The sequence below is a fragment of the Chanos chanos genome, chromosome 15 (genome assembly GCF_902362185.1).
Source record: "Chanos chanos chromosome 15, fChaCha1.1, whole genome shotgun sequence".
NCBI lineage: Eukaryota > Metazoa > Chordata > Actinopteri > Gonorynchiformes > Chanidae > Chanos > Chanos chanos.
In genome coordinates, this window is record NC_044509.1 from 6,276,007 (window position 1) to 6,299,364 (window position 23,358).

Below are 23,358 nucleotides of genomic sequence, written 5' to 3' on the forward strand. Positions count from 1 at the left end.
CTGTCCCTACTCCAGGAGAGAGGGAGGAAGGCAATAAGGATTGGAACACAGCACAAAAGGAAGCTGATGTTTTATTCAAGTTATTTCACTGTTTGCCTCTACAATGTCCCCACAAGGTCACTCTTTATCGCTCCACAATGCACAACTGGTAAAGGCAGTCAAGCAAATGCAACTGTTATTGAAGCAATGACACACTCGAACATGTGCATTATTATCATTTGTGGATTGAGATAATGTGGTCCGTTGGTATAAACTAAAAATGAGTTCCATCGACTTCACAAAACTCACATTCTGTCATTTATTACTGTCATCAAAAAAATGGATCCAGGATCTATCTAGAGAGCTAGTCATCAAACAAACTAATGCTTAATTGTGTAAAGTTTACTACATTTTGTGGAACTGATTGAAAGTACTGACACCTATGAAAACAGTGCACCTCCTATAAGGTACCACTGCTAGGCGATGATAAACAACACTCTCTTTTAAGCAGTTACTTCACAGGACACAAACAGCATGCGGATAAATATTAAAAGTGATTGGGGCTGAACGTTTAAGCCGGAGTGTTTATGCTGTTCCAACTGTGCTGTTATGCTCAATATCGCCACAGCCGGGTACGTGAACCGAATGAAGAGCTAGTGCTGAGATCCATTCTTTTTATAATATGTTTAAACCATTTCAGATTGCTCTCGTCTCCGTTAAGGTGATGCAAAGGCCCGACATTTTTGGGAAATATTTCCTTCAGCACCTTTGCACTGAAATTAGACGACCTTGGTGATATTTGATGGGGGGGGGGGCTTAGTGTGCCATTTTTATTAATCTCCCAATCACAGTGTTAGATACAGGTCATGTGACCACTTGACTCTCACACGGTAACGTCTGCAGTAATGGAAGCTGTTCAGTCAGTGACAGTGGCGTGAGACGAAATGAGCTTTCACATGCAGACGCGTTGAGCCATAATTGTTAAAACATAAAAAAAACTGGTCTTGCTGGCTAGGTAAACAGCCAGTGACAGTCTGTTATAGTGATAGCAGTGACTTGCAAAAAAACTAGCCGCCTCTCTCTTACTTCATTAATGATTACCATAACGTTTACAAATGGCAGCCTTTGGGGGCAGCTTTAGTCCTCTAATCCTGCTCTGTTCATTTTCATTACCCTTGTCTGCCATATTTGACCGTGTCCGTTGGGGTGTCATTATTGTTTCTTCTTCCAACATTTCAAGCGCAGTCATAGACGCTCAGACTATTACCTAAACAGATTCTTAATTTTCAATCATTAATTCTGTAGATCACTTCAAATTTGATTCAGCTCTGAAGGTGCCTGACGGCACCATTAAGATGATTTCAACCACCTGGCGACTGAAGATGACTACAAATGCTTAGAAAATCCCTTCATCTCTGCTGGTGTCGGTTTCAGGTGATTTACAGCGTTACAGGTGTGTGAGAGAAGACGTGAAAATTTCCTTTAGGATTTCGTTTCAGCTGAACCACACACGTTTCCTGATTGACTGCAGAATGAACGTACCTGTTTCACAGATAAAAAAATCAGACCCTTAGATAACACACATGAAAAGCGTCGGCAGCGCGACCTGTAGGGACCGAATCCCGAGCACCTTTGATCTAGATTCATTTACGCCGTCGAGGCTCGTCGAGGAAATTCGTGAGATTTGTAGAGGTCTTAAAAGTGGAGCTGTAACACATACATGCTTCATGCCACATTTCAAACCAGCCGCTGCAACTGCATGTTAGCTTCATCCACACTTGTGATTTTTCCTTTAAACTCTTCTCTAATATCTTCATCGGAAGCACAACCGATTGGCGTGTTTGATCGCGGCGCATTAATTATTTAAGGCCAGTGGACTGTTTACTTACCCAGACTGCACTCCTTTGTTCTTGCTAACGTCAACAGTGGCAATGGAATGCTTGGCCCCGGACTGCACCTCCCAGTTCACCTTCCAACTGGTGCTCTTGGATCTGGTGTTGAGAAGATTCACTCCTTTCTTTGCTTTCACCCTGAAATGGATTTAGACATGATGTTAATGAATAGCCTACTTCCTGATTCAAGAATTTGGCCATATTAAAAGAAAAAAAAAAAAAAGAATTGGAATACTTCAGAGGTGATGCTTAAAACGTTTTGTTCGCGCTCAGAGAAATACATACTGCTTACAGAGACAGAGAATACAAAAAAAAACATAGAGAGAACAAAACAAACCATGGAAAACGCAAATTTGTTGAGGAAATATTCAATGCAGCAAGAACCCCCCCCCCCCCCCCCCCAAAAAAACAACACACACACACACACACACACAAAAAAAAACAACAACAGACATTCACACAGTAGGCCTGTGCAGCACAACAATAAAGCTTTCAGTGTGTGTTTAACCGAATTATTCTTCTTTCCCACAGTATTGGATTACTGAATATTTGCATGATTGAGAACATTTTCTGACAACCAGTTGTATTTGAACCACAACAATTCCAACTCTATATTCTACTCAATACCTTTATCTTTCAAAGAGCTTAAAATATCATACAAACATGACTAATGCCATGATCCATTTCATAAGTGTGATTAATTTTTACATATGAGGAGGTCTGGGGTATTTCTCTTGTGTGTGCCACACAATTTGACCCAGTCAAGAGCTTGTTCACAAAGCTGATTAATAAATGAATAAAAAATTGGAACATTGCAGTTCAGGGGTTGTAATACGCTCGCATACTTTTTACATAGTTACTCTCTCTCTCTCTCTCTCTCTCTCTCTCTCTCCCTCTCTATCACTCTCTCTCATACGTACGAGACTGTGCGCACAACTTTGCTTCACTGATAAAACCAAATGAAAAAAAAAACACATGAACTACTTCTGTGAAGGCACTGCAATCATTTATTCATGTCACAGATGCCTTCTGCCAGCAGCCTCCATTAAAGAATGCACTGAAGTGGCAGACTGCTAAACAGTTAGGGCACCGATTCACTGAAGCCTTTAGTGAGAGCCTAAATTTTTTTTTTTTCCTTTTTTGAATCAAGAAGAACCAGTGGCATGATCAGTAATTGGTCAATGTTCCCACATTGCACCGCTGACTGGTCACTTTATCAGTTCTACACATGTGCACATGATACCAATAAACCTCTTAGCCTTCAAACAACTTGAGGCCTTTTTTTGTTTTGTTTTGTTTTATTTATTTATTTATTTTTAACAGGATTGCACACATAGGATATCGGTTTCAGACTTCAGCGTTTTCAAAAGCTATCACATATGCATTCAGTACGCATCTTGTTTCTCCCTCTCAATTTTCAAGATTAATGTTGTGTAAATCTTTTAATGTAACCTCTTTTCATTCACACATTAGCATATTTGCTAAACGTGTAGTCATCGCTCATCTCTTCCCTGTCAAACTGTTCTTCGACTGTTGCTCCGTTAGATGAGCTCGTGCTTCAGATGGCGTTTTTTTCTTTCTTTCGTCATGTGTGCTCTTTTTCCTCCTGTTTGTTGACAAGAAGGCAGCGCAATTGGCTGTGGGCCTTTGATATCCATCTAGCGTATCAGTGTGAGCAAACAGCTTTGAGTTTTCCGAACACAACCAACGCCTCAAAGTCATCCAGCTATAGCATCAGGAGTGGAGCTTACCTGCCAGACACTGAATACTCACTTTGGGGTGGGTGGGTGATGAGTGAGAGAAAAAGGGGATGAGATATCAGAGGACAAATCTGCAGCCGCTTGTGTTCGCGCTGGTTGGCAAATAAGCTAATATCCTGTACGCGGAAATCAGAACTAGAATGCAGGGAAGACAGAAGCAACCAAATGAGATGTGGGTTTGCTTTGGACGCTGTGCAGCGAGATGATGTTTATTGTTACCTTACGTTGGTAGGTAGGTATGACACATTGTCCCGCGCGTATAAAATCCCCTCTGATTACTTTTGAGAGGGAACATCAAGGACACTGAGGAGGAGGTTTCCAGTGGAAATCCTATGAAGATTCATCTATTGTTCTCTGCCTCCTTCTCTCTCTCTCTCTCTCTCTCTCTCTCTCTCATTTTGTCTTTTTTTTGTTGTTGTTGTTTTCCCAGAACTCCCGTGACCATATCAAAAGATTGACCAAACCCTTAAAAAGTGACGAGGAAACGCTGAGGAGGAGAGAAATCGTTCTGGGGGATTAGACTCAAGCAGGGTTTCAAAAAGCTCACTGCCACTGCCTTTGAACTAGGGCTCTGACTGCACTTACCTGATAAAAAAAGGCGGCCGCGCTTTGAGAACTGGACCATGACGGATAGAAGAAGCTGTTGGCCCCATTTAAACGAGGCCTCACAGTGGCCTTATCTCTCTGCCCATGACCTCATATCACAGAAGAAAGTGATAGATGATGGGGAACAGCAATTTTTTTTTTTTTTGAAATGTTAAATATCAGAGGAAATGAGAAAGAGAAAAAGAGAGAGAGAGAGGGAGAGATGGGGGGCAGAAATGGTGAGTTTTGAGTGATGGCTATTGTCACTAAGAAGTGAGAGCCTGTGTGCTTTTTGGGAGACGTTCCATGACGTGAATGTGATGCTGCTTAATGCTAAGTACATTAATACAGGGTGGGATCTGCAGGGCTCAGATGATGTTGGAACTCTGCATGATGTGATATATGAAATGTTTTTGATGTTGTGTGGGGAAGGGAAAGTGCCAAGGCAAACCACACGGCGTTATAACACACAAAATGTTAAAAAATGTAGAAATCCTTTTAACTGGTCTCAGATTTGGGCCAACATTCTGATACGTTTTCAAAAAAAAAAAAAAAAAAATCATGATCAAACATGAGTTAATGAAAGATGCTGGAACTTTGTGATGTGATAAATGTACAAAAAGGGAAAAAGTATTTGCGTTTTAATGAAATATTAAGGCTCTCGGTTACTGCCAAAATACTGAGTAGCAATCAATATTTATCATCATTTAGATGCTAGACACTTTTGACCGATCAAAATATTAAATTTAATGTCCCTCTCTTGAATGGGAGTCAATGCTAGTTTGTGGAATGTTTCCTTCCTGTCCAAAGTCATATATATATATATATATATATATATATATATATATATATATATATATATATATATATATATATATATATATGAAAAGAAACCTGCAACACAACAGTGACACAGTCTGCAAAATAACTGGACAACTTTCCCAGCAGCCATTTCAGCAGTTGCTGGTGCGGTTGTGTTCTGGTTGATGGCCTGTGAGGCTTGGATGGCAATTAAAATCAGCATTGCACACGGCGGCATTGGCTCACGCAAGCCCGCGGACTGGGAGCAGTAGCATTCGGAAAACTAAAGGGTGATGGATAACTCTAGCCTTCACGCCCGTTCCCTCAGCGAAAACCCCAGAGCACAAATACAGGCAAAAGCAGTAAATAAGGAGGAAGCAAAATGTCAGCAGTAGCGTGTCTCAGAGGGATTAGCTACACTCCTGTTTGCATTACTGCTAAAGAAGTTCCTCTACAATGTCTAAATTTGGCCAGGACTGTCTTTTTTTCTACCCATTTGTAGAAACAGGCTCCATTAGTTTCTGTAGAGGGGGCATTCTGTAGACAGTTTTTTTGTTGTCGTTGTTTTTTTGCTGCTGCAGCTCCGTGGTCACGACGAATTTCCTCCCATAAAAAATTTATCGTTTGATCATCTATGTATGTAAAACGCATGACTCTAGTTCATGACTCGATGTGCGTGTGTGTGTGTGTTTTGAGAAATGCCAAGAAGTTATGAACCATACCGAACCGTTTTTGCCAGCGTAATCGAAAATGCTGTACATGAAACCTCATTTCAATTCATGCTGATCATTTCATCCAAAGTAAACTGTATTTGGCTTTTCCTTCGTGTCCGCACAAACCGGACCACATTAACAGGGGCTGGGTATGTACCAAATACGTGGTATGGATGGTGAGTTCCTGGATCATTAGTCCTGTTGGCTGTACCAAACACAGAAATCCAATGCTAGCTGGATGCTCATTATTCAGGTAAATATGAGAGAATGAGAGAGAGAGGGAGAGAGAGAGAGAGGGATAGAGAGATGTCATTTCGTGTTTTTACTAGTCGGTCTGTTTTCATTGCCATTTGGGAAATCTAATTGACAGCAGAGCAGCTAATCAGGCAGATGTTCACTTTGTGCACTACACCATGAAAAGATCTGCTACTCTCCAATATAAACAAAGTCAGATAAAACACAAACACAAATGAGAGAGAGAGAGAGAGAGAGAGAGAGAGAGAGAGGTCGGGGGGGGGGGGCATACAGCAGGGTAGCTGCACAATGAGAGAAAGACAAATTGTCATCTTAAGTAATCTTCAGGGAGAGACAGAGAGGAAAAAAGATGGAGACAGCCAGGCTTGACCCAACTTCTGGGATTTACACAAAAATGACTTTTTTTAGAGGAGATGAGAGAGAGTGTCAGAGAGAGAGAGAGAGAGAAAGAGAGAGAGAAATAGAGTCATTTCATCCCTCTTATTCCAAGATTTGAAAGCATCCACTGTGAATTCATTTCCAGGTCAGTCTGAATCCTGGCACGATTTCAGTGTCAGGATCGAGTCATCTCTGCAACAGTTCCTAGACTGCCCAAATGGGACAGTAAAACCCCGTGTGTCCATCAGCCGGGACAGTAACACAATATCAGCCTGCGTGTCCATCTTATGTGTACCCTAACCTAATCACACGATCACCACAAACGGTTCCTCATATATTGCCCTGAAAACCGACAACTGGCCTCTTAAAAACCAAACAAACCAAAAATAAGAGGGAAGATCGCAGACGCGTTCATTTCGTTCCAAATGGACGGATAAAGGCGCGGTTGAAGAGAGGCCAACGTTGGCAAAATGTCTCATTCACATGCCTAACCTAAATAAAAACATTCAGAATTTTCTGAAATGCTAGCGCTATAAGATCTCTGTAAGTCACTAGTCGCTTGTTCACTGTACCCCCCCCCCCCAAACTTTTATGGTATCTCTGTTGTGCCAGAGATCTGCACTGTGCCAGTGGATTAGATAAGGGACGTCTTCTCATTTGATTGTATTTTGTTGGTCACGGTTAGCTTGCCTCTCATCTCTATGGGGGTCACAGTTAGTTTGTATGTTATTTGTGGATGTCATAGTGTGACATTAAATTTCCCGCCACTCACTGATCTGAGCCCACACACTTCAGACTTCCAGCATGAATCCTACAGTACTGTTATTATATTAAATTTCTGCGGGCATACATAAAACATATGATCGTCAATATTGCCCTGAGCCCTCTACAATCCTCTCGTAGTGTTAATTTGGACGGAGAAACTAATTAGCAAGTAAATTAATAAGTTATTAATGAAATTACTATTAAGATATTAAGAAACTAACTGTTACTTAACTATAGATCAATCTGATTGAACTTTATCATTTGAGACACGTGCTTCAGCCCCCCAAAGATATTAAGACCTAGAATTTATACTTTGATATGTATCGTATTTCATATTTAAAATATGACAGCATTTGATTTACAATACTGGGATAGGTCATGCCTTCATATCCAGGTCCAGAATATGAATAGACCACCATGTGAGCTGAGAGTAAAAAAAAAAAAGGTATTTTTAAAAATAATTCACGAGTCTGGGAGTAGGGGTAAAGTGACTCAAAATGAGGTCATTTTGTCTTAATAATAGGACACCAATACTGCTGTCAGCACTAATACTAACACATATACCAGTAACGGTGACAGTAAGACAGTGACTCCAAAATCACTATCATTGCTGGCAACAACAGCAAAATAGGTGCATCGGTACTGAAATTCCAAGACCAGAACAATACCGGTGCCTCTAGCAGTACCACCATCAGCGCCTCCACAAAAAGCAGTCCACATATCAGTATTGACTCCAGACTCCTTAAAACATTGCATTCGTTCATTCACGAAGTCTGTGGTCACGGCAACGTCAAGAGCCACACCTACAGCCTCTGCTTCGAGTCTGAAGGTCAAGGCAAAGGTCAACGATGAAATTCAAATAAGGCTTGACCAGACAGGACCTGGGGGGGGGGGTCTGCGTAGGCTGGAGGGAAAGGGGAGAGACAGAGAAAGAGAGGAATATGGAGAGGGAGAGAGGTGCAGAGGAACAGGAAGAACGAGAGAGAGAGAGAGAGTATGGGTTGGGGGGGGGGGGGGGTGTATACTCGAGGTTAAGTGCTGGTAAGGTGATGTGTTTGGTCATGCTAAAAAAACCTGGCTCTCTCTCTTGACTGAACTAACGCGGACGCCTGATTTCTAACAGAAACACACGGCAGCCTCGCCTCACGGCCCGCCCTCCTGAAACACAATTATTCTAAGTAGTTTTCCCATCAGCTGAAGGCATGGGCAGAAGACCCTCGGGTAAGCCAAAACCTTTTCTGTGGAGGCAATCGGGGAAAAAGCCACTCTCCAATTTATTTGATAAGGCGAGTGGAACTCAGCCCTGCCAACAGCAGCAAAGAACAAGGAGAAATCAGACTCTCTCTGTGGCTGGGGCTATGACATTTCATTGGCCGCGTCAGAGCGTGGGGTGAAGTAATATTTTTTGCCTTGTGCTTAGATGAAGTATGTGACTTAGTTTTAAGAAAAATTAAAAAAAAAGAAGAAAAAAAAAGACAAACTATAAAAAAGAACAGTCCAGATGTTGTCCCGTGGGAATGTGACGCAGCGTAAAACTATGAGATTATGACACAGAAAGACAAGAGTGATGGATACAAATAGAGAACGCCAACGAATTTAATGAGTGATCTGACGGCGCACGTCGACAAGGTTGAATCACCGCTGACAAAAAGCACCTGGGTACGAAAATAAAATCGAATCCAAAAAAAAAAAAAAAAAAGCAAAGACCTTGTGTTGCAACTTGACTGGATAAATGGATAGCTCTGTTTTGGAATTAGCATAATTTAGATGTCTGGTGTAATAAAATAATTTCGGGGGCTGACAGACATCACAGGAAGACGTGGTGAAGGATCAAGTGCTTGGGCTAGTGTTCTATTGTTGTGCAGCAGTTTTGAAAGATTTTTTTTTTTTTCATCAAAATTCATGCATTCTTATTCCGCTAACCCTGATTTTCTCTCTCTCTCTCTTTGGCTCTCTCTCTCTCAGAGAGAGAACAGAGAGACTGACGCCATATATTAATTTGATAGGGAGATAAATGTCATGCCAAGCACTTCTGAAGATCAACCAAATATCAGATTCTATCCTGTGCTGAAAGAATGTCAAAGACAATAAAAGAGACCCGCAGTACAGCTGAGGCACAATGAGAAAGAACAGCACAGGGAAAAAAAAGAGAGAGAAAGGATGGAGTGAGAGAGAAAGGGGGCAGAGAAAGAGAGAGAGAGAAAGAGAGGGGGAGAGAGAAAGAGAGAGAGAGAGAATGAAAGAAAGAGAGAGAGAGAGAGATTGAGAGAGGAGGTTGAGAATGTAATCCTGAATTCTTGGAGCGAAATGAAGGGCCTACACAGGCCCCAGGTTCTCCGCCGTTAATCTCTCTCCGATTGATCAAACCGCCAGGCAGGAATGAAAGCACAACAAAAACAAGAGGTTAGCCCAGGCTGACGCGGGTGCTAATGCTAACCTCTCTCTTTTAAAACAATAAACAGCGGCGCTTTGCTGCAAAAAACTGAAGAGGGGAGGGAAGAGGAGGAGGAGGAGGAGGAGGAGGAGGGGGGGGGGAGGCAACTCCTATACCGAGTCGCTCTTTCATCCATCAGTTCGCTCACATCAACACTTATTACGTTCAGACGACACTCCGTCAGGCACACGCCCCTCCACCCACGCTCCGTCTCCACCTCTTCCTCCTCCCTCTCTCTCTCTCTCTCTCTCTCTCTCTGTGTCTCTCTCTCTCTCTCTCTCTCTCTCTCTCTTCATCTTACATGCCTTTTCTCTTCAATAAATCACTTCCAGTACTGTACAGCCACTCTAGGGAACTCTGAATAGACTTTGCCACTGAATTTTACACCGCGTCAAGTCACTCTTCGCACTAAGCTCCTAGTGTTTATATGTAAATCCCGCATAAAGACTGAGACAGTGTTTCAGGTCAGTGCGGTGTCCTTGTCAACACACAAGCTGTCAATCACAGTGAAATCAAGATATAACGCTAGAAGAAGCTGCATTTCGCTGTTTGTTCTAGAAGTTTTCCTCACTCTAGGTGGTATGGCAGTATGACACTATGCATTATAATTGACTGATAACTGATTTTTTTTTTCAGTTGTGATGTCATAGACAATTACTTTGGTTATCTCTCCGGGCCTTCCAATGGAAATGCTGCAGTCTAAACAGACAAGTCATTAACCTGCGCACTCTCCTACACTTCTGGGTTAAATCATCTAGCAACTGCCACTCTTGCATGTGTAATGTGGTTAACAGTCCAGCAGGAGGCCAAGTGCTACACGCAGCTGTGTTCATTTTCACCTCTGCTGATGAATAACAGCGACAACCCTGCAAAGGGCTTTGACCTTCCCGGGAGAGGTCACATTCTCCACCAGAAGGTGAGGTTTGCGTTGTTCCTGCGTCGTCAGTGTACACCCGCATCGTTCTGTTTACAGGTTACACATTGAGGCGCATACCAATGGCCTATGCAGTCACCGGCCGGTGATGTCATAATACGGTGTTCCCTAATAATAGAGCGTTAGACCGTCATTACCATACAAAGTGCAAATCATTCCCCTCTTGATCACCTCATATCCTCTTTTTCCACAGAAGGAGTAAAGGTAATTGAAAAATAGCAGGGAAGTGATAGAGAGTGTGGAGTCGAATATGGAATGTGAGACCAGGGTGGGTGACCTGTGGAGGGGGGTGGGTGGGGGGGTGACCTGTGGAGGGGGGTGGGTGGGGGGGCGGTTGGGTGGGTGACCTGTGGAGGGGGGAGGTGGGTGGGCGTAAGGGGTTGAAAGAAGAGTGTAAAAGGTCCATTAGCCTATGCTGCGGATGAAACAAGAGACTATTACTCCTTGCGACCTCTGGCTCACCCCCACGTGCAAACGTGCTGTTGTTTAATAAACTCGGGCCTGTCCCCACTCCAACCTCTCTCTCTAATCGACTTACCCTGGCTCTGCTTAAAGCACACCGCTTTAGCTCCTTACCCTCACTTGCTCTTTCTCTCTCTCTCTCTTCTTTTTTTTATATTATCTCTCATGTGCTCTCTCACTCTCTGTGTGATGTACATATGAGGCCAAGATCTCTCTCTCTCTCTCTCTCTCTCTGTCTTTAATTCACTTTACTGCCTCCTGTTTCTTTGCGTTTTGTCTAATGTCAGTATGCGGTGTTCTGGAAGGTAAGGATGGAGAAGAATGTTGTGGCACGGACTCTGTAACACACACACACACACACACACACACATATTTGTATTCATATGTAAGTGGGGAATTCCCACTGACTCCCATTTTGCTGTAACTAAAGAGTAATAATGAAGCCCATACCTTACCCCTGACCATAACCTTTAACCTATCCAAAGAAATACTTTTTATTTACCAATAACAATCATGTATTTTAGAAAGAAGTTGTGGGGACCTGCCAATGTCCCCATAAAACCACCAATTGTCAGATCAAATCAAAGGGACATTTAGTCCATTCCATGACACAAAAACCGTAGCGTGCACACACACACACACACACACACACACACACACACACACACACACACACACACACACACAAGTTACATGAGGACAGCAGGGGGGCTTCCCTCTGGCTGTATAATGGGTGATTACAGAGTCATGTTGCTATAAAATCTCTGTCTGTCCATTTCAGACCTTCTGTTGCAACTCCAACTCAGCCAAATAAACTTTATACCCGAAATATATCCGACCTTAACGCAGCAGACACACTCCATATTTTTACTCTCAGGCATTTTTCACCGCCGCGGTCATCTCAGAGACACTGGCACTTTGAAGAGCGGAGGTCTGACGAGGTAAATGGAGTAGATCAAAGTGGCGGCGTGGGTGACTTTAATTACCGCTGACCCTGATGACGGCCGATAACGCTGGGCCCCCTCGACTGTAAAATATCAACTGTCCGCCGGAGCTCATAAAAGGGAGGAACGAGGATTGCGAAACTCCGCCGCTCCGAATCGCTCAAAGCCCCTTCGCATTAGCGAAGTGTGTGTGTGTGTGTGTGTGTGTGTGTGTGCACGCGCGCGCAAGGGGGGCGGGGGGTGGGTGGACAGTATGGGGCCTGCGGACACTGACCCCAGCTGTGTTTTAATAAAAGCCGTCCATCTAGAAATAGAGCCGCGTCTCGGGCGCCCGAGCTCACTGGACCGTTCCACCTCTGCCTTATCACTTCTTTCATTATGTGTGTGTGTGTATGTGTGTTTGTGCACTGGAGGGGTGCCAAAAACATCACAGTCTGTGACAATGACAGAAAATAAATAAATTAATAAAATAAGGCAACATTAAAAAAATAAAATAAATTAATACAGAGGGAGTGGTAGGTGGAGGGCGAGGGGTTGATATAAAAAGAACAGGGTCAGCCAGCCGGAACAACGGACGCGAAAAAGGCCCTCGTCATTGCGGTAATCTAAAATCAATGTACCATCCAGGGTTCAGACCAGATTACAACACATCACATCTGATGAGGCGTCGTTTACTTTTCACATGCTCCGTGGGGCCAAGCTTTTCTCTCTCTCTCTCCCCCCCCCCCCTCTCTCTTTTTAGCCTGTGTTTGCTTAGATGGAACAAAAGCATTCTTTTCTTTTGTGGTAGAGAGAGAGGACTCCGGAGGAGTGGCTTATTGGGGGTGAGAGAACTTCCATTATATCGGGAGTTTGATTAAAGATTCTGAGTTGCTGACGGAGTCTATCTGGCTAGCTTGCGTTGTGTTTTCTCCTCAAACCTACAGTTCAATAGCCTCGCAGTGTTTTATAGATGGAAAACTTAATTGGCTGCTCAACCAGAGGTGCCAGATGCAGAATTGGAAATAAAGCCAATAACTGCAACGCTAACTACTAAGTCACTGCTCAAACAACCAAGGGTCCAAATGAGCCCTTTGATGGAACTCTTTGACTTTCAAGTATGCCTGTCCTATCTAGTCAATGAAGATAACAAAGAAAGTTCAAATGAACCAGAGTCATTTGGTTGCTCAATCAATCCTCCATTATAACAAATGAATATAGAATGATTCATTTTCATATGGGAGGGATGTGCTGACCATTCCATCGCCATGGAGACAAATGATGCCATGCACCCAGCAAATTACTTAATAATGTGTACCAATTTGTAGGGAAATGAGTTCTTTCACTTATTTTACAATGTCCCCTCCTGGCAAAAAAAGATTTGAGAGACTATTAATTCGCTATCTACATAAATGCTATGAGGAGAATAACAGGTTCCGTCCACTCAACAATCTTCCCGCGACAGAGAATGACACGGTGAGGTTTTTACTTTTTCTTTCTCCAGTGATCAGCATGTTAAGTCAGTCAGCCCCTATGCCTACCATAGAGTGATGCGGCATGTAAGAGCGAGTAAACATTTGAGAGTGTTTACATTGGAGGTTCAAAACCCAAACAACCTCAGAGAACATGTGACAGCTGCAGCTGAGTTGAAGATAAAAAAAAAAAAAAAAAAAAAAAAAACGTTTGGAAAATATCCAATGTATACCTCAGAAAAACGTCAGACAACGTGAACTTTTCTGTAAACTTTCAAAAATATACCATGTACACGTGCTCAGTTTAGAAAAAAAAAAACCTATATAACAACCTATGTACACAAAACGTTTTTCTTTTGTCATGAAGAAGATTGTCTTCATCTGCTATTCGTGGTTAAGATGCAAGAAAGCACCGTGTCATTTTGAATATAAAATTAAACAGCCCAAAATAGCCATAGCCTGATACTTTTATAACTTTTTTTTAAAAATGTAAGAGACAGATAGCTGTTCTTGATATCTGGGAAAGAGAAGCGTGTCTTCAAGTGGAGGCCCTAGAAGGGTAGTTTCTTATGACATGCATCTTGACTAATGACAGTTCTGTTCCATTTTGTTTTCAGCTGCACTGAAATATGAAAAAGAAAAAAAAAAGAAAAAAAAATTAGAAACCGTATGAATGACAGCCTCAACTTGAGGCTTTTTTCTTACTCTCAAGAAGAGACACAAATATTTTTGCATGTAACTCAGTCATTAGGAGCAGAGAGCTAAAAAAAAATAATAGAAAAAAAAGAAAAGAAAAGAAAAAAAATAATTGTAATGCTTTTTTTTTTTGTCGTTTTATGTTTACAGCTGACTGCTCAGAATTTGCTGACTGGAAAAAAAAAAGAAAAAAAAAAAGACAATAGCCCTTGGACATTTGATATCCAAACTCATGGTGTTAAGCTCCGGGAACATGTGCAGTATCTAACACGTACCAGCTCCCATTTTGCTCTTCACTCATACAAGCACTAGTAACCTAAAATTGCAGTCTATCTACAAACTAAACATGAAGTGTTTCCCACAGAGCAGGGAATACATATTTTCATACATCTCTCTTCAGCTGTTGGTACACAGTTCCTCTTATAAAAACCCCAGGTGAGGGTAACAGTTCTCTGAACTGATAACTCCCGCGACACTCTGTCTCAGTACAACTTGACGTTGCACCTTTTCCAGAACCAGCCCAGACAACGGGAGAGAAGCCCGGAGCTGGACTCCGTCCGCCGGGAGACGAGACTGTCGCTTCCCATAGCTTGGCCCGGCCCGCTCCGACAGAGATGGTTTGGGAGTGTTGAGGGGCTCCAGGGGGGGTTAGGAGGGAACTGGAGACGAACACGCGCGCTGGAACCGACAGTTCCGGACAGGCTGAGAACTGCCCGGCTGTGGTGAGCTGTAGAGGAAGACTTTGCAGAGGGCTGTTGTTTTGGGAGGGAGGGGCTAAAGAAGATGCTTGCTCTCCCTTTAGTACCCTTCAGGACCGCAGGTGGCGGGGCGTCGGCATGACTACAGCGTGACCATGATGACAAAGTTCAAATTGTCGATGCTCCAAGACCGGCTACTGAAAAAACATAGCGTCTTACCGTTTGCTAGGAGCAAATGCTGTTTTAATAACTACAGGGAGATACAGTGTATCATCAGTCCTTCACATTAATACAAAGCAACACAAGCCAACACCTTTTTTTCCCAATTCAGTCTTTTCTTATCATTACTTGTCTAGTTCTTACAAATAAAAAAAAACTGGATTTCAAGAACTTCAATAATGAAAAAGAAAAAAAAAAAACAAAACAAAAAATTGCCCAGAGAACGAAGAACTACACAGTCATTAAAGAGCAATGGAGGCCAGAGGAAATATCCAGAACATATTTGGTCCAGTTAGCTGGGAGGCATAAAAAAAAAAAAAACAAAAAAAAAACCTATGCTCAGATTCTCTCTCATTTAAAGCGAGACAACGCCGCGGCAACAAGCTATCGCCACGGATACAGAGTTATGGATGTTTCACACTCAACAGCCTGAACCTGTCACTAACTTCACTGACTTCTTTGATGGGTGATGTATCGTTCTTGGCAGACAAAAAGAAAGTTGTGAAAAGAAGGGAACCATCAAAAGAAAAAGTAAAGAGCCTCATTTGCTGGTGAAGACATTAGCCAACTGCCTGCCTGTTCTGTAGTTCTCCAGTGACTCAGGCCTGAGGATAATATAGCTACTCTTTTAAACAGTACAATGGCTCGAAAAGAAAAAAAACACGTTTGATAATTCACACATTGATCAAAAATAGCATACAACAGCCTCGAAACAATTATGTATCGATTCAGGAAAATGGCTAAAAAAAACTATTTGACAATCTGCATACTGACCAAAACAAAAAAAAAAGAACTGTCAATCAAAAAACGTTTACTTGTTCACTTGTAGGAGGCATCCGCAGAGACGTGTAATTTTCCCCGTCTGAAATCTCAGCTAGTTTCATTGATTATAACAGGTAGCTCAAACCCAGCTTGCTTAAAAAAAAGAAAGAAAGAAAAACAAGAAAAGTGCCTCTGTAATGCATCACATTTTTCAAATTAAAAGACATTACATCTCCAACTGTCATCGAGTAAGAAACAGCCCAGTTCTTAGAACCCTCTAGTAGGAAACGAGAGAATATGCACGATCTGGACGTTGACATTTTTTCACAGGTGAGTGTGATTTTACCGGAATAAGAGGAGATAAGGAGAGACAGCCAAGGGGTTTTGGGGGTGGGGGGTGAGGGGTGTGTGGTGGAGTAGGGGGGCGGCTCCCTGAAAAATTATAGCCACTGTGTACAAAAACCAGAGGATGTGAAGGAGAGAAAAATATATTTTTCATATTGTCTATTTACGGAGCCATACCACTGACAAAAGCCTATTTGAGGGAGGCTTCGGCCTCGCCTCAGGGCCCAGCTGAGAGACACTCCCTGTGATCGTTTACGGGAGCGAATATATTACACCACACACACACACACACACACATCAGGGCACACACAGCGTATCCACGGCAACCTTCATTTTGGAATTTTCTTTTTTTTTTCCTTTCTTTCTTCTTCTTCTTCTTTTTTTTTTTTTTTTTTTGTTTAACAAATGCTCTTTTTTGTGCATGATGATTAGTGGCTGTGTTATTTGAGATTTGGTGTATATCAGATATTTCAGTGTAAGCACAATACTGCTGCTCTCTTAGCTGATAAAGGGCTCCTCAAGGGAAAACAGAGATCTGGATGTTTTGAGTTCAGAGCAGAGCAGGTTTTATATAGAATCATTTTAAACGGGGCCCCTGAACTAACTCACACTCACTCACTCATGCACACCTGCATCGAAACAGATACACATAGACAAGTGCCCATATGGTCACACAAATGAATAAAAAGTGTCAATAAACAAAATAAGGCCAATATGGCCAATAATAATCCATAATCATAATCATACTCATTAAACATATGTTTAATATGTATGCATAATATGTATAATATGATTTACTATGTCTTTTGAACCGATCAACTCGACAGTGACATAAACAGTTCCTTCTTATTTGATCTATCTTTGTATGTATGTAAATATGTATTTAAGTATGTATATATGTATATATGTACGTATCTATGTGCGTACTTATCTACTTATCCATTGGTTTTCTGTCTATCTATGTACAAATCATCACTAGAATTTCATACCCTTTATCAAAGTTCAAAAATGTAGAGCAAAATAAAAGCCCTATTCTCACATCGTTGGTAGCGAAGCGACTTTTCCCTCTACTCAGCCTTTTCTTCATAAAATTCAGTCAGGGGCTAAAGACGAAGAAAGAGCCCGCGGGGTTTTGGTTAAGTGCCCTATCTGAAATTGATCGAAAAAGGAAAAAAAAAAAAAAAAAAAAGGGAGGGAGAGAGAAGGGGGGGGGGGGGGGGGGGCATGAAGAAGTCTAGCGGTGCAGAGGCTGCTGGGACGTAGCCGTGACACGGAGGCGCGTGCCGTGGCCCCGTCGCTGGAGGGGACCCAGAAGCGTGTACTGTCTCAGATCCATGCCATCTAGTCCCTGGAGACATGGCCACGTCCCTCCCCGCACTGATAGAGCTGCTTTACAGCAACTCTGAGTGCCTGTGTACGTGTGTGTGTGTGTGTGTGAGAGAGAGAGAGAGAGAAAGAGATAGAGAGAGAGTGTTGTTTGAAGAGTATGCGTGTATGTGTGTGTGTGTCTGTGTGTATGTGTGTGTGTGTGAGAGAGAGAGAGTGTGTGTTGTTTGAAGAGTATGTGGTGACTGATAAACTTGGTGCATGATGGTGGTTTGTTCAAGATTCAAGATTCAAGAGTTAAATCATCAAAAAAAAAATTCTTTGTATGTGTATGCATGCATGCATGTGTATGTGTGTGTGTGTTTAGCCTGTGTCTGTGTGCATCTTTGTAGTGTAGTCTTTTTTCTAGGACTGGCTTCTTTGTTCTATTTGTATTTCCATCCCTTTAATGTGTATCAGTGGAAGGGTGTGTGTGCATGTGTATGTGTGTGTGTGTGTGTGTGTGAAGGAGAGAGAGAGAGAGAGTGTGTGATGCGGTCAGTATAGATTTTTTGCTCAGAAGTCTTTTGTAATTTTTTTTGTGTGTGTTTCCCTTGTTTGCTTTATGTGAATGTCTTTGTAAAAGTACTCGTGTGTGTGTGTGTGTGTGTGTGTGTGTGTGTGTGTGTGTGCGTGTGTGTGTGAATGTAAGTGTTTGTGCTTGTGCGCGTGTGCATAGTGTGTGTGTGTGTGTGTGTGTGTGTGTATGTGTGAGTGTGGACACGCTGCGGTGCCTGGAGCCCGGGGCTGATGTCCTGGTTCCTCAGTTGGCACAGCTGCAGCCGTGGCTCCCTTATCTCCAGGCTCCAGGCAGGCCGCCCTGGGGAGTGTATGTGTGTGTCAGAGAGAGTAAGAGAGAGAGAGAGAGAGAGAGAGAGAGAGAGAGAGAGAGAGAGGGAGGGAGGTAGGGAGGGAGAGAGAGAGAGAGAGAGAGAGAGAAAGAGAGCGCGAGAGAGAGAGAGAGAGAGAGAGAGAGTTGGCTGGGCACGGAGAGTTGGAGTGGTATTTGGACTGCAGGACAGTATGTCAGTGTCAGGGTAATTACTGTAATGTACTCCAATTACGTCCCTTTTAACCTCCTTTTACAGCCTTCAGTTCAAACTAGTTCGCATCGGTAAGCTATACTGTATCCATGTAGAGTTACCGCGTAGTTATACAATAGCCGCAGTTACGCACTTCAAACAAATACATCCACTGTGCAATGTAACTATGCCCTGTAGTGCCATTGATTTCTCACACAAAGCTTTAAGACAACAAGCAGAAGCAAGAAGCTCACTATTCTCACTTTACCAAACGTACACACGTTCACTTTGAGCCTCTCTATACACACTTTTTTACCTCAACCAGAGCACAAACGTATAGTGAACCTCTCTCATGAATCCCCCCCCCCCCCCCCCCCCCCCAAAAAAAAGAACATATTTGATGAAAAAAAAACTTGTGGTAAGAGGTGTGGCAAGCTAGTGACAAGAGAAGGACTGTAACACATACACACACACACACACACACACACACACACAAGCAACGCTTACATTTGAGGTGACCGCGGCTCATTTATAATCGATCACTCTTGCACACGTAACCATCTGGTCTTGGAAAACGCGCGCATGGTCAGCCTATAGAAGCTGGTTTCTTTCCTAGTCCCTGAATTAGCATTCTGCGTTAGATCATTTATTTATGCCCCCCCCCCCCCCCCCGCATGCCTCAGAAACGAGCGGGAGACTTTGCCACAAGCCCGTTCTCCTTGGCACGGAGCGCCGTTCACGGCAGAGCCCCGCCCGTGCCAACGCCAGCCACCCGCTTCCTGACCATACCATCTCACTCCATTGTTTACGTCAACAATCTGGTGCCACGCAGAGTAGAGCAGAGCAGAGCAGAGCAGAGCAGAAAATGAATTGTCTCGTGTCAGTTGATATGCGCTTGCATTGTGATGCTGCCAACGAACGAAAGCGTTCTTGGAAAAAAGTGAGCCCGACAACGCCTGTGTTTTTCCAAGAGAGAATCTCTCTGGTGTGAGACGTTAACAAAAAAAAAAAAACACAGAAAGGCAGAGGTCACCAGACTCTGTATTTCAAACTTGCTTTCGGTGTGCTGTCGCAGTGTTTAGACTGAGACAGCCACAGAAGACTGCGACGAGCCAGAACAAACCACACCATATGTGATCGGTACACCAGCAACATCCATCTACAGACTAAGCGGGTGGAACGTCAATATAGCATGACTGTATCGTACAAACCAATGTTTATAATTCGTAATAAGCACATCTGGATTCAGTCACCCTCTATCACAAATTGCTACATCTTTAAACATCACACATACCAGACTGAGCTCAGATCAGATTAATACATATGTTTGTCTTTTTGCATATCTGTGAATGCGTGTGCGTGTGTGCGCGCGCGTGAACATGTGAGGATTACCTCCCGATGTTGTCGGCATCTTAAACAGCACACACTGTAAATTAGATATCTTATTAGAGTCAAAAGTCCTGGTAGGAAACCCCCCTCCCCTCCCCACCCCACCCATGTTTACTGAGCCTCGTGAAACAGTATCAGATAGCGGAATGACTCCTTGAAGAGATTCCACGGGTTTTTATTCAAAATTCAGCCCGTTCTCGTTGCCGCGGCAAATCAGTGATGCCAATCCAAACATTTCTTTTGAGGCAACATGAAAGCGAGCCCCGCCAAAACAAACTACAGAAAACCTTTTGCTACGGAAACACAATGGGTCCAGCACTGACTTTGTTGGAACTGTACCACAGGGTCAATTTGCATTGATCATAAATTCCTGGGCAGCTTAGATGTACGTCGTTCAGGAGTGAATGGGCTTCTTAAGCGAACCGCATTGTTATGCTGGTTATTACGGTTTCAAATAATATTACTTGGCCGCTGCAGGTGACAGAATATATTTCTTTCGAGTTCCATTTGAAAGAACTTCAAGGTTCTGATTTCATTAGACACTGTACTGGAGTATAATGCGTCTTCATGAGCCTGCGGGCATATGGGAATGTGCATGCATGCACACACACACACATGTACACGCACACATGCACATAGGCACACACCTACACACACACACATACACAATCCAGACACACACACGTACATGCACACGTGCACCTACGCACACACCTACACACAGACACAAAGACATGCACACACACACACAGACACAGACGCACACATGCACACACATACGTGCACACACACACACACACACGCATATGTACACAAACTTGTATGAACACGCACACATGAGCACGTACCCACAAAAAATGATTCCTTTTAACACATCAAAAATCTATTTTCTCTTCACTCACAGAGGAATACCTGATACAGTGAGTATAAACCATTCAGGGTGTAAACCAAAAGACCAAGGTTAAGTACAAGATAAAAAGGTTGGTTAAGTACATATCAGCATGACCCTGGTTGGTTGATCTTAAATGGGACAATATTCTCACAAGAGCCATGTGGAAAGGTATGACTGTAGCTTTTGTTCATGCAATATACCACATATAGCTTAAAGACGACTATTACTGCCTGAACTTTTAGTTATTTTCTGAAACTCAGTCTTTCAGTTCATTCGTGCAGGGTCACAGTCAGAAGTAGTCATAAAAATGCTGTCTTTTTGGATATTGTAAATGTCACACAGTATGAAATTTCTTATTAGCAGGTTCCCCCAAAATTCTGCAGCAAGTTCTTGCCTGAGCCTTGATTCTTTCCAAAGTGCATAAAATGGGAAAGATATAAGATCGGGTTTTGGTACGTTAATGAATTGTACCTGTGACAGTCTAACCGGGTCAAACCACTTCATTTCCTGCAAATTCATCCTTTTTCTTGGGGGGGGGGGGGGGGGGGGGGGGGGTGGTGCTGCCAATGCGTTCACGTCAAGGCCATAGGAATAGATATCTGGTCCCATTGTCCAATTGTTAAATGGTTTTCCCGATAGCCTGCCGTTACATAAATAACTTTAGGGCAGTGAGAGTGAGAGAAGCTCTTTGCAGGTGGTGAAAACGGAAGACAGGCCGAACAAAAGGGGGACGGCACGGCGATAAGGATCGCAGAGCCGCGCGGTCTGCGGAGGTCGGTTCGGATCCCGTCGCGTTGGAATCGGGACGAGCCCCCAAACCTCCCGGGCCCTCCCCCCTCCCCTGCCAGCGTTGATGAGCGCGGGCGCGACGCGGTCAGACGTAGTCGGACAAGCCCGAATGCGGCAGCGCAGCACTTCTGAGTCACCCAGTCAAAGAGCGCGCGGAGACGGAGAACAACGCTCTGACACGTTACATCAGCGGCCAGAGTCGCGAGAGAGGCTTCACCTCACATGAGACTAACACACCGCTACGCGGAACGTTATCATGTTTCTGGACGGGAAGAGCAGCCCAGGGGGATGACAAATCCGTGTCTTCTCTATAACCTCTGGCCTTCGCCAATGCTGACGCTTGATCCACTCACTTCTGTAGGCTGTTATTTCCATCTTTTGTTCATGACTGACTAAAACATTTTCTTAAACAGAACTGATCTGAATCATACATTAATCATGCCATAATACCATGCGAGGCGTTGTTTCTATATATGCTCTTTGTGCGCTTTAATTTAGTCGTCATTCTAAACAAATGCTAAATTGTCCATCATTTCTGAAACAGAACAGACAAAAGCTGACGTGCACATGTAATTTGTGGCATCCAAGCGAGCTGGCAAGAACAATGGCAGGGATGTACTGAAACCAATTAATTTCACAAACATAAAGTATCATCAAATTCCCATGGTAACACATACTTCAGTTAAAGAAAGGACCTTTCTCTCTCTCTCTCTCTCTCTCTCTCTCTCACACACACACACACACACACATGCACACCCATACAGAGTTACGCTCATACATGTGTATAAACACATCAAAGAGAAACACATAGAGACATAAACACACACACACACACACACACACACACACACTTTCACATGTTCAGGCATGTAACCATGTGCTGGAATAGAGGTTGACAGGTATTTCCACATCCATACGTCTCTCCTCTCTGTGCCTAAGATCAGATCCGTGGCAATAACAGATGAAAACAGTCAAGGCCATCAAAGAGGGATGAAAAGAAAAGGAATGGAGGGAAGGAAACAGAGAATGGGGACCGACTTGCTGCTGAGCTTAATTCATATTTAAAGACATTCTTTATTACATCTTTAATAGCTTTTTTTTTTTTTTTTTTTTTTGGGCACCCCTCAATTTTGTCTCCAAGCGCTGTTTTATTTCACATCCCATTGAGTCTTTCGGCTCAGGGTTTCAACTTCTGAATTTTTCCTCCTTTTCTTCCACATTTCATTTTTTTCTTTCCCTTTTTTTTTTTTTTTTTTTATGACTGAAGTTTTTATTGGTTTGCACTTGGCCCTCGGAGACTTTATGCCACAGCATTGGACCAGGGGCAACCAAAAGCTATGGTAAAAGTTCTTTGGTCAATGGGACTAGCTCTTGAAATTATGACAGTGAAAACAAACTATAAGTCTTCTTAAAAACAAATCTTTAATTTTGCTGTGTGTCCTACAGGACCACTTAAATAGCTGCTCTCACATGAGAATACTGGCCCATTTAAATCTGTCCAATTAAATCTGATGTTTGCTTGTGTGTGTGTGTGTGTGTGTGTGTGTGTGTGTGTATAGGAATACACAAAGCTGAGCGTCTCATGACACTCTTGATAACCTTACAGCTTGAACGAAGACTTGTCAAAGCATGGCCTGTGGTCAGAACTCTTCCAAACAACTTTGAGAAACGTTCAGTGCATGTGCAGAACACCCCATCTTCACACTTGCACTCAGATACATACTCGTTCCTCCACGCACATGTATAAAACTTGCAGTTGGTCAGATAATGGTAATGAACTCTTAATGCTTGCATAACTCATACTGCTGCTCTCCCTTGATCTGCTTAA

General features: G+C 43.0%; 1 protein-coding gene across 1 annotated transcript in view; it reads right to left on the bottom strand.

The window, feature by feature from the left end:
• tmem132e (transmembrane protein 132E) overlaps positions 1-23,358 on the bottom strand; it is a 52,774-nt gene that overhangs the window by 26,646 nt on the left and 2,770 nt on the right. Inside the window, exon 3 of the mRNA XM_030792992.1 lies at positions 1,869-2,009. Within this exon, the coding sequence (XP_030648852.1) occupies positions 1,869-2,009 (141 nt within the window). The remainder of the gene's footprint in view (positions 1-1,868; positions 2,010-23,358) is intronic.